This window comes from Vipera ursinii (genome assembly GCF_947247035.1).
Source record: "Vipera ursinii genome assembly, chromosome: 14".
Taxonomy (NCBI): Eukaryota; Metazoa; Chordata; class Lepidosauria; order Squamata; family Viperidae; genus Vipera; species Vipera ursinii.
In genome coordinates this window covers 6,465,651-6,477,928 of record NC_139527.1, presented here as the reverse complement: position 1 = coordinate 6,477,928, position 12,278 = coordinate 6,465,651, and the positions used below count along the sequence as shown (strand labels likewise).

The 12,278-nt window shown below is 44.2% G+C and overlaps 1 protein-coding gene across 2 annotated transcripts in view; it reads right to left on the bottom strand.

The window, feature by feature from the left end:
• Positions 1-12,278, bottom strand: part of ZDHHC8 (zDHHC palmitoyltransferase 8) — a 65,954-nt gene that overhangs the window by 10,436 nt on the left and 43,240 nt on the right. For both annotated transcript variants that reach the window (XR_014493732.1, XM_083373245.1), the window contains exons 4-10: positions 10,358-10,530; positions 9,730-9,832; positions 8,165-8,256; positions 7,529-7,661; positions 5,973-6,078; positions 5,464-5,573; positions 2,257-3,293 (exon numbers count right to left, since the gene is read on the bottom strand). Coding sequence is in view for 1 of the 2 variants with exons in the window: in XM_083373245.1 (XP_083229371.1) it covers positions 2,257-3,293; positions 5,464-5,573; positions 5,973-6,078; positions 7,529-7,661; positions 8,165-8,256; positions 9,730-9,832; positions 10,358-10,530 (1,754 nt within the window). In the remaining variant the exon portion in view is untranslated. The remainder of the gene's footprint in view (positions 1-2,256; positions 3,294-5,463; positions 5,574-5,972; positions 6,079-7,528; positions 7,662-8,164; positions 8,257-9,729; positions 9,833-10,357; positions 10,531-12,278) is intronic.

Here is a 12,278-nt window from a genome sequence, read left to right as displayed (position 1 = left end):
ATCACGGGACACGCTACCTCAGTTAGAAATAAGTTGCTCAGTCTCTTTTTCCCAGGGCCACTGTCAGTTCAAATGGTCACTAAATGAATGTTTGTTAAGTCGAGGGCTTACCCGTATGGAGTGGGGAACACTCCAGACGGACTTAGACAAAAGGCTGGAATTAAGAGACGCCCCCCCCCATTTTGATCGAGACGGCAGTAGCAGAACAACCTGCCTCCAGAGGTGGTGAATGCTCCAACACTGGAGGTTTTTAAGAAGAGACTGGACAGCCATTTGTCTGAAATGGTATAAGGTTTCCTGCCTGAGCAGGGGGTTGGAGTAGATGACCTCCAAGGTCCCTTCCAACTTTATTATTATTATTATTATTATTATTATTATTATTATTATTATTATTATTATTAATTATTATTATTATTATTATTATTATTATTATTTGAAAACACCCTCCTCCCTCTCGTACTTCTGTCTGTCTGTCCAGACGGCGTCCCCCTCACGCGCCGCAATATAGTTTAGTCCTCGACTTACGGCCACAATTGAGCCCTAATTTGTTAAGTGCTTTTTGCCGCCGCTCTTAAGACTTTTTCTGGCCGCCTTGATTAAGGGGATTGCTTCAATTGTTAGTTAAGTCACACGGTTCTGGTGCGAATCTGGCCTCCCCGCGGACTTTGCTGGTCAGAAGGTCGCAAACGTTGATCACGTGACCCCCTTCCCCAGGGACACTGCAACCGTCCTAGATACATGCCAGTGGCCAAGCGTCTGACTTTTGATCGTGTGACCATGGGGGAGGCTGCAACCGTCAAAATATGTACTAGTTGTCAGGCATCCGAATGTAAATCGCGTGGCCAAGGGGATGCTGCAACGGTCATAATTGTGAAAAATTATTATTATTTATTATTTATTTATTTATTAATTTAATTTATATACCGCCCTTCTCCCAGGGGGACTCAGGGTCATGGTCATGGCTCACTTTTTTTAGTGCCGTTGTAACTTGGAATGGTCATTAAATGAACCGTTGTAAGTCGAGGACTATCTGTACTTCCTGGTTATACGTAACGGTGGAAATAGCAACCTAGAGATGGGATGACTTCCCCCTTTTGCAGAAGGCCTTCAAACCGAGGTTGGAAAGCTATCATTCAACAATCCTTTTAATTTGGATTTCTGCACGAAGCGGACAGTCAGGTTTAAAGGAATAAATGATCCCCTAAAATGTTACAATCTGATACTGACAGAAGGGAATATTTATTTTATTTATTTTATTTTAATTCCATTTATATCCCACCCTTCTCGGAAGACTCAGGGCGGCTTACAAGCTTAGCAGTAGCCTTCATTCTATGTATCTGCCTGCTTATTAGGGCTTTCACACACACACCCCACAAGCGGCATTATTACAAAGTCAGCTTAATTGCCCCCAACAATCTGGGTCCTCATTTTACCTACCTCGGAAGGATGGAAGGCTGAGTCAACCTTGAGCCTGGTGGGACTCAAACCTGCACTAATTGCAGGCAGCTGTGGTGTTACTTAAGGAGGCATCAGCCCACTGCTCCACCAAGGCTCTTATTTGTATATATTTGTAGCACCAAAGGTTGAACCTGAGGCTCTCTAAGCTGTGGTTCTCTATCATTCCTTACTTACAGAAGTGATAGAGCACTGATGACGTTACCTAGTTGGGTCATGAAACGTCTTCAGGAAGACACCCAAGCTCAGAGAGCACCAAGGACCCCACAGTCCTCTTCCTCCCCCTCCTCCCCCTTCCTCCCCTCCTCCACTCTGCACACCCCACTCCCTTTAGCACTGATGATGTTACCTAGTTGGGTCATGAAACATCTGCAAGAAATCCACCCAGCTCAGAGAGCACCGAGGACCCCAAAGGCCAGAATCTACTCTTCAACTTAAGAACTATGATGAAGCGCATACTAATTAAACAACCCATTCCGCATCTTCATTGGATGTTAGTGCTGAAATCTGGAACTTGATACTCACGTCTAGTAGCCAGCCTGAAATTATTTTACGTTTGCTAGTATGCTACTCTTAAATATTGGATGAGTCCAGGGAATTACGTTCTATTTCTGAGTAACAAACTAGCCTACAATCTAGTCTCGGTTTAACTCTTAATTTCCAGGTCATTTAATGAGCGCAAGGTATACATTTTTTGAGACCGTCTCCCCTTGGCTGAAAACCATCCAGAAATACAGAAGTATTTGAACTCTGCACCCCGTCTCCCCACACGCAACTCAGCCGTGCTGAAATTCTCCATACCTTGCAGCTCCTACGGGTTGGGCTTCAGTGAGCTCCACCGTATTAACAAAGGAGACCGATTTGGGAGGCCCGTACGAGGGAGATCTGTGGATCCCGCTCGGCGATGAAGGAACCTGGCGGATTGGTGACTTATAGGAGCCGTTACTCATCCTGCCTTGCAGTGCCTGATGGGCTTGGATGTTGTTATTGGCTAGGTCTGCTTGGAGAGAAGGTGTGGAAGTCCTTGACACCCGGGTCATGGCGCTGGAGAGGGAAGAAACAGACGTCTGCAAGGCTGGGTTCCGGGTGCTAAAGCTGCTGGTGGGGATGAGATTGTCTCTGGAGCCGTATCGCAGGACTAAGCTACGGGGATCGTCCGACAGCAGGCTGACTTGCTGAAGGCTGTAAGAACTCGGGGTGTCATACACCCCTGAATCGGCAAACACGGAGTCTGGGTGAGAATGAAGCAGCTTCTCCTTCTCCTCCATCTCCTTCCTTTCTTGGATGGACGCCATAATGGTTTTGGACAGGTTGTCGTAGCGGACTGGAGAGGGGTCTCGTGGGTGCGGGGCTGGCCCACTCTGCCCGGGGCTAAAGGTCTGGGGAGACGGGCGCTGGAGTTCCCTGCCCCGCAGATGGCACATTTTGGCAGACAAATAGGGCGAGTGGTATCCGACGGAGCCCACCGCGGCGTGCGCCATGCACCGCTTCCCGGAAGGGGAAATGGGATTCAGCAAGCTGTCGTAGGATAAGCTCCCGTTCCTGTTGGAGAGTGAATTGGGGGCGAAGATGCTCTTGTAGGGGGTTGAGGTCGCCCCTTCGGACTTCATGGGATGGAGGGGCAGTTTGTCGGTGCCTCTCCGCCCCCCCGTTTTCAGACTGAGGGACCTCGAGTTGGCAGCAAAAGAATCAGCTTGGAGCGGAGAAGACTGGTAGGTTTTGTGAAGGGACCTCTTCCGATAGTTGGGGAGCTCCATGCTGGGCTCAGATTGGTAATCCAGGCTGCTGTCGTTGTCGTCGGCCAGGGAGCTTTGCCTCAGACCTTCCTGGATGGAGATCTGGGAGAAAAGAAGGAAGGGTTAGAACGGAGCGGCCGTCAGCCCTCCTGGGTCAACCAGACAGGAAGCACGACCAGATGGGCAATTTCGACTTTACTGTAAGGCTATCTTAAAAAGAATCTTGCAAGTCTTAAAATACAAGTCTCCCACCGTCTCTTTTTTTCAGCCTGATAAGTTAGGGATGATCCTTTCCGCGTTTCTTGCTTTACCCCTTATGTAGTTGCAGGCTATGTCGTCTCTTATCTGATTATTCCCGAGGCAACCTATCTTCCCCTGTATTCTCAGATCATTCCCTCATACCTCTACATCAGCAGAAGCAACTTGTTTTTCTCTCTCTCTGTCTGTCTCTGTCTCTCATCTCTCTCTCTCTCTCCTTCTTTCTCTCTCTCTGTCTGTCTCTGTCTCTCTCTTTCTCTCTGTCTTTCTCTTTCTCTGTCTCTCTGTCTATCTCTGTCTCTTTCTTTCTCCTTTCTCTTTTTCTGTCTATCTGTCTCTCTTCTCTGTCTCTCTTTTCTATCACTCTCTTTCTTTCTTTCTTTCTCTGTTTCACTCTTTCTTTCTTTCTCTCTTTCTTTCTCTGTTTCTCTCTCTCTCTCTCTTTCTCCTTTCTCTCTTTCTGTCTGTCTCTGTCTTACTCTCTTTCTCTGTCTTTCTCTTTCTCTGTCTCTGTCTATCTCTTTCTCTTTCTTTCTCTGTTTCTCTCTCTATCTGTCTCTCTCTCTTTCTCCTTTCTCTCTCTTTCTGTCTGTCTCTGTCTTACTCTCTCTTTCTCTCTGTCTTTCTCTTTCTCTCTCTGTCTATCTCTCTCTTTCTCTTTCTTTCTTTCTCTTTCTTTCTCTGTTTCTCTCTCTATCTGTCTCTCTCTCTCTTTATCCTTTCTCTCTCTTTCTGTCTGTCTGTCTTACTCTCTCTTTCTCTCTGTCTTTCTCTTTCTCTCTCTGTCTATCTCTCTCTTTCTCTTTCTTTCTCTTTCTTTCGCTCTTTCTCTCTCTCTCTGTCTCTCTCTCTCTTTATCCTTTCTCTCTCTTTCTGTCTGTCTCTGTCTTACTCTCTCTTTCTCTCTGTCTTTCTCTTTCTCTGTCTCTGTCTATCTATCTCTTTCTCTTTCTTTCTTTCTCTCTGTCTCTCTGTCTTTCTGTCTCTCTCTCTCTCTCTCTGAGCCAAGCAACAAGTGCCAGGAAAAAGATTAATGAGCCTTTACACAGCCTTCTTAAAAATGGCTTTTTCCACTGGTGCTGTGGCCTCATTGTTCAAAATGACAAAGAACGATGGTTTAAACGGCTTGCTTCTGGAGAGGAAAAGGAGTAATAACATAACGTAACATAACACAACACAACACAACATCCCTTTCAGACACGTTATGAAAAGACCTAGTTGAGAAACGCTGTTTGAAACGTTATCGTTCCAATGAAAGTTTTATTTTGACCCCAGGAAGAGGCAGAAAACATTCAAAAGATTTTAAAGAGAAAGATAAAGTTTTCTCCGCAATTGTTTTTATTGGGTATTGTTGTAGATTGTGATGTTAAAGAAACTAACTTGATGTTGAACATGATAACAGCAGCACGGTTACTGGTGGGACAATATTGGAAGAAGGATAGTTTGCCCACTGTAGAAGAATGGGTGTTTAAAGTCTCGAATCTTGCAGAAATGTCTAAGATTTCTGCTTATTTGAAGGATCATTCACAGGAAAGATATATTTCAGTTTGGAGGAGATGGATAGATTATATTCAGGACAAATATGGGACTAAAAAGTTCCATTTAGCTTATGAGTAGATTTTAGTGGGATATTGTTATTGGTACTTTGTTTGTAGTTATGTTAAAGGGGAGTTAAAGCACATTATGAACTTGGTTAATTGTATATTATGCATAATTTTTATTTAGAATATGATTATTGTAACTATAATCCTGTATTTAGCTCTGGGAAGTGGGGGGGAGTGGGCGGGTTTGGGGTGGGAGGGATTTGGGGATATATTGTAAAATTTTGTGTTTGTAAAACTCTTTAATAAAAAAAAGACCTAGTTGAGAAACGCTGTTTGAAACGTTATCGTTCCACTGAAAGTTTTATTTTGACCCCAGGAAGAGGCAGAAAACATTTCAAGCTGGTTTGAAGTCGGCCGCTCCGTTTCGTTCGGTCAAAGCTGAGATTCAGTCTGCAGCCTTGCCATCTTACCTGCTCAGATGTTCCATGATAGTGGACTTTCGAGTTGTTGCTGAAAGCAGGGCGGTATTTGTACATGGCAGGGGTGGGAGGGCTGATAAGTTTGGGAGAAAGGCTGCTTTCTGGAAAACAAAAAAGGAAAACAAGCCATGGTTTACGGCAAGCCCAAACCAGGATGGAATTTCCCATAACCCATAATATGGCTTGCTTGTCTACGGCTTGGCTATGTAAACCCAGCTCCCGAATTTTTCAAAACTTAGCCGACGGGTGGTTATACGGATCCAGTCAATGGTGGTTTAGTCAGTAAACCGTAGTTAAACAAACTACGGCTTAGCTTCTATGAATCCAACGGTTTCTGCATCACGGGCTCAACCAATCGTGAACTTTCCTCGAGAAAGGAAGTTTTTTTAAAAGAGAGAAGTTCACACCTTCACCTGATTGGAGAAAAAGAAAAAGGAAAACGGGGAAATTCATACATTCACTCGATTTTTTTAAAAAAAAGAAAATATCAAATCTCGTACCTTCGCTGCTTCCCAGTTCGCTGTATTTACTGGAATCACCTTTGGGCGGAAGTGGAGGTTGTATATCCATGGTTTTTTCATCCAGCCCTTCTAGGCTAATTTTAGACTGAAAACAATCATGAAACAAGGTTAAGTGTTGTGTGTGAAGCAGCTTTCACAAGAGATCGATGGGACGTTAAGGTGCTTCCAAGTAAAATAGGCAGAATGCAGAGATGCAGTCATTATGAAGCTTTATTCATCGATAGGTTATATAAAAAGAGCTATATGGCATGGAAGCATCCATGCTTGTATGATAGAGAATGCATGCAAGTGAGAAGATAGAAAAGAGAAGCAGAACAAAGAAGCAGCCCCTGGGCAGAGGTATTTATGGGGGGTCTCGGCCCCTCCCTAGCCATAAAACTCTCTCGCCAATGGGGCTGCTGCAGGGGAGCAAAGAAGCCTCTTTGCTCCATCTGATGACCTATTTGGGGAACTGCCATGGCTGGCACAAAACATGTAACATTGTGGACTACTCTAACCCTTAAAAACATGCATTGCCCCCACCCCCGCCCCCCATGTCTCTGCAGGCTGTGCAGGATAACAGTGGTTTTCACCCATTGTGTTGAACAGTGACACTGTTAAGTTTAGTTTGATTTTAGCCAGGGTATGAAAACAGCCGCTGTGTTTTGCTTATTCTACTTTATGGCTTAATACGTTGCCTGAACCCATCCAGTCGAGGCTTGTTCGGCAAACCACGGTTAAACAAATCTTTGCTTAATGCAGTCTAAGAAGCTCTGCTAGGAGCGAGTTTGACCTAGTGGGTAAGGCATCAGGCTAGAAACCAGAGCATGAGTTCTAATCCTGCCTTAGGCATGAAAGACAGCTGGGTGACTTTGAGCCAGTCACCAGGAGACGGAGATTTCTAGTCCCGCCTTAGTGATGAAAGCCAGATGGGTGACTCTGAGCCAATCACCAGGAGACTGTGAGTTCTAGTCCTGCCTTAAGTATGAAAGCCAGCTGGGCGTCTTTGAGCCAATCACCCAGAGACTGTGAGTTCTAGTCCTGCCTTAAGTATGAAAGCCAGCTGGGCGTCTTTGAGCCAATCACCCAGAGACTGGGAGTTCTAGTCCCGCCTTAGGCATGAAAGCCAGCCAGGTGCCTTTGAGCCAATCCGTCTCTCTCAGCCCACCTGAACTCACAGAATTGTTGTTGACGGGAACATAGGAAGACGAAGGAGTATTATGTATGTTCATCATCTCGAGTTATTTATAAAAACAATAAAGGTGGGATACAAACAATCAAATACGAATGAATACATAAATCTGGCCCCTCCTAGAACGGATTCACCAATCATGCTAGGCTGTAACTTAGCTTGTTTGGCTTTGGCTCAATAGGTTGCACAAACCGCAGTGAGTTGCAAGTGATTTAACCCCTTCGGGCTTAAAAAAGCATGCTTTATGAATTCAGCCAAATGTAGGTAGATTTTTTTTATGGGAATATTTCACCGGGAAAATATGGAAACCAGATCTCTATATGGGTAGATCCCAGATAGAGGAAAGCTCTTAAGAATGCTTCACCTTGCTCTGGATAAGGTTGGCTTGGACACCATTGTCGCTTATTTTGACGGTGATCTGTCGCTCCTTTAGATCCGGCCTCAGGAACGGTGGCTTCACGCTGACCATCTCCTTCTTCTTGGGATCCACAATGTACCTGCAAGATCACCGGAGCTTGAAACTTGCACGCTTTGCGTTAAAAGATACAACCGATGGAAAACATCACGAGGGCCGTAGACCATCAACGGTGAACATCTGCAAATGGCTTACATAAAGGAACGGGCACTTAAGGAGTGAGTAAGAGAGGAGGTTAGGAGTGCTTCTAAAGAAATAAAATAAGAGCACCTAGCAGTAAAACGGATAATTGACTAGGACGGATAATCTGAAGGAATGAATGCCATTTTGGTGTGAAAGACCGGCAACAGCGGCTTTGTGGGCGATGGAAGTCACGTGTGGCCAGGATCGCATGTTAACACATCAAGGGGTCCAAGGCAGAGGTGAACACCTGCCATCTATAATTTGACTCTGCTTGCAAAATAGAATCAATAAATCCGCGAAGACCTGCTCACCCAGCCCCCCCAAGCTCTCACACCCACAAAAGGGACAGGCAACCCAGCGCTGGTTAACCATCAATCTTCTGCGTTCCTCCTGACATCTTACCTAGGAGCCAGGGGGCTGCAGAGGACATGTTCCACATTCCCACAGCACCCTTGAGTAAAAGGATTGACTCCTCCACGGAACTTACCCGTCACCTGGAATTAAAACAAGGAGGGCAGTTTGAAAAACGGAGGGAAGCAACCGTTAGGCTGAGAAAGGCCTTGGGAGACAGAGGGAGGACTTGCTGCTTGAAGAGTCAGATAAAAGGCAGCACAGCCCACAGATGGATACTGGATGGGGCAGGAGATCCAGAAGGGACCCTCCCTGTAAAAGAGAATGGGGGTGGGGGGGTGGGAACAGGATTGCACAGGTAGCCCTGGATTCCTGACCACAATTGAGTCCCAATTTTTTGTTGTTAAGCAAGACATGATAGCAGCGTTCCAATATCTCAGGGGCTGCCCCAAAGAAGAGGGAGTCAAGCTGTTCTCCAAAGCGCCCGAAGGCAGGACAAGAAGCAACAGATGGAAACTAGTCAAGGAGTTGTATCTTATGCCTAGAACTGAGGAGAAACTTCCTGACAGTGAGAACAATTCACCAGTGGAACAACCTGCCTCCAGAAGCGGTGAATGCTCCAACACTGGAAGTTTTTAAGAAGAGACTGGACAGCCATTTGTCTGAAATGGTATAGGGTTTCCTGCCTGAGCAGGGGGTTGGACTAGGTGACCTCCAAGGTCCCTTCCAACTTTACTATTATGATTACGATTAAGCAAGCTTTGCCCCCTTTCTGGCCACACCTGTCTTGCTAGCTGTCGTTCAGCTAGCAACACGGTTGTTAAGCTAATCTGGCTTCCCTCGTGGAATTCACTGGTCAGAAGGTTGCTAAAGGGGATCAGATGACCCCGGGACTCTGCAACCGTCATAAATATGAGCCCAGTTGGCCAAGCATGCGGATTTTGATCATGTGATGCTGCCACGGTTGTAATCGTGAAAAACCGTCTGAAGTCACTTTTTTCAGTGCCATTGTAAATTTGTCACTAAACAAACGGTTGTACGCCGAGGGACTGCCTGCACTTTCAGATTTGCAAGGTTCTGTCAATTAGCTTTACAATACAGTAGAATTTGCGGATCTGATTGTATTTCCTCTCTGGTCCTCCTGGTAGGGCTGACACTCACCTGCTATGCCTCATCATCATCATCATTACTATTACTACTACTACTACTACTACTACTACTACTCAACACACAGTTGGCTAGATGTTCAGACTCAGTCTGGCATTTTTTGTCTACCTATCCAATCCTTGCCAAGAACCTGGGATAGGCAGGTGTGGATGTTTGACGGTGTTACTGATATCATTGCAGGATGGAAGCAGTTCCTAGTACGGCCGCCTTTTGCAATTGACATTTTATTATTATTATTATTATCATTATTACTATTACCATTATTGTTATTCACACAGTCAATGGAAGCAGTTCCCAGTAAAGCCGCCTTTTGAAATTGACATTTTATTTTTATTTTTATTATTGTTGTTGTCGTCGTCGTCGCCATCAGCTGCTCTGATGGTGCAGGGAACAACGTGAACAAGCGATCCCGGAAGCAGAGAAAGAGGGCAGATCGAAAGCCGTCCTACCTGCTCATTGGTCGTACGTCCTCGGGCCACCAAAACAATGTGGAACGCAGTCAGACCAATCACTGGGATGAAAAAAAGCCCAGTGATACACATGACTGTCATCCTGAAGGCTGACGTTAAGGAAACCCTGCAGATTTTTGTGCCACGGGCACTGAAGTATGGTGTCATGGTTCCGATTAAAAAGACACATCAAAGAACACTGCATGATTATTTATTCTAAAAAGTCTATAAAGAGCAGAACGGAGCATCGGCACTCATGGATGGATGCCAGAATCTGAATTCTCCTCCCCTTGACACACCACATCATACAGAATTTCCCTCCCTTATTTACACGTCACGAATCACATTTACCAATTAATTTAACACACGAAGTTTCACTTCCCTTCTGAAGCGGCTATCCCTTATCTTGTCAAAAACATCCGGGTTGCATTCCTCCCGCGCTTTTGTGATTCAAAACCCAACAGTTAAAGCAAAAGGCTGCCTCTTATATTGTCAGGGCAAAAACATGTCAATGTTTGCAGCATTGACATATGGCAGAAAGAACTGCTTTCGGTGTGTGTGTGCTGAGATCGGTCTGGCAGGATGGGGGCAACCGGTTGAACCCAAGAGGACCCCACGAGGAGGATACGTAACAGCAGTGTGGGCCACGCCCACTTTTTCAGCGTGGTGTAAGACATAGATAAGCCCGAAGGTGAAGACGCCAACCATGTGGGCACTTAAAGATAGCAAGAAAAGGAAGAAATAGCGGTAGTTGCGTCGTCCGATACAGTTATTAACCCAAGGGCAGTGGTGATCAAAATCCTGGGGAGACAATAGGAGAGAGAGTGGGATAATGTGGGCATAACTTGGCGTACACATAGGCATTAGCTCAGGAATAATGGGAACCATAATAATTACAATCAGAACAACACTATCAACCCGTCAGGCCCCAAGACTCAAGAAAGACACATGGAGTTACTCTGAGCAACGTCGATAGATAGATAGATAGATAGATAGATAGATAGATAGATAGATAGAAAGAAATATAGACAGATAGATATAGAGATCGACAGAGATATAGACAGACAGAGATAGATATAGATAGATAGATAGAGATAGATAGATAGATAGATAGATAGATAGATAGATAGATAGATAGATAGATAGATATAGATATAGAGATAGAGATAGAAATATAGACAGATAGATATAGAGATCGACAGAGATAGAGATAGATAGACAGACAGAGATAGATATAGATAGATATAGATAGATAGATAGATAGATAGATAGATAGATAGAAATATAGACAGATAGATATAGAGATCGACAGAGATAGAGATAGACAGACAGAGATAGATATAGATAGATAGATAGATAGATAGATAGATAGATAGATAGATAGAGATAGATATAGATAGATAGATAGATAGATAGATAGATAGATAGATAGATAGATAGAGATAGATAGATAGATAGATAGATATAGATAGAAAGAAATATAGACAGATAGATATAGAGATCGACAGAGATAGAGACAGAGATAGATAGATATAGATAGATAGATAGATAGATAGATAGATAGATAGATAGATAGATAGATAGAGATAGAGATAGAGATAGAGATAGAGATAGATAGAGACAGGTAACTTTTATTGTCATTTTTTACTGTGGGCACACTGGCACACATTAAAAATGAAATTCTGTTGCCTGCTCTCAAGGTGTAGACATACACAGCACACATATAAATATGCTACAACCTATGTATATACCTACTCTGTTACATGTAAATACATATAAATATGTCCTTCAAAAAAGTTTAAATCAGAGCTAATTAATTCCTCCTCCCTCCTTCCCCCCCCCTGCCTTCTTTCCCCTTACTTCCCAGTGGTGGTTATGTATGTATGTGAGAGAGAGGGCGAGAGAGAGCACACGTTTAAGGGATATTATTAATTTATTTATTAATTTAATTTATATACCGCCCTTCTCCCAGGGGACTCAGGGCGGTGAATATATATATATATATATATATATATGACAAAGAGGATTTCCTGGCAATAAACGTCCTGCTCAATAAAAGACTGCCGCCATGACATAAAACCCTACTGTCTTCTCACCCAATAAATTCTCCTCGCTAACCTTCACCCCAGCCGTCCCTCTAACGAAGAGGTGTTCTGCTCTGGCTGAGTCCTTTTCATGAATTTCTCTGTCCAGAGTTAATTCTCGTCTCCTTTTTTTAAAACTGCACAACTGACTATGTCAGAAAATGGTTTTAAAAGACTTTGTTCTTCTGCCAAGGTGGCCAAAATCGCCTCGCCTGGGGGAAAGGGGACTTGGGAGGTGCCAGATGTGGTTTGGGTGTTAGCTTGTTTGGCAGTTCCTTGACTGGGGTATCACTTCTTCTCTGTTGGTATGATATTCATCTTGGTCTAGATTGATGCTCATCTGGGTGTACCAATAAAGGAGAATATTTGTAGCTCACGGTTGAAATGAGGGGTCCTTGGTGCTCTCTGAGCTGGGTGCTTTTCTTGCAAGACGTTTCATTACCCAAACTAGGTAACATCATCAAT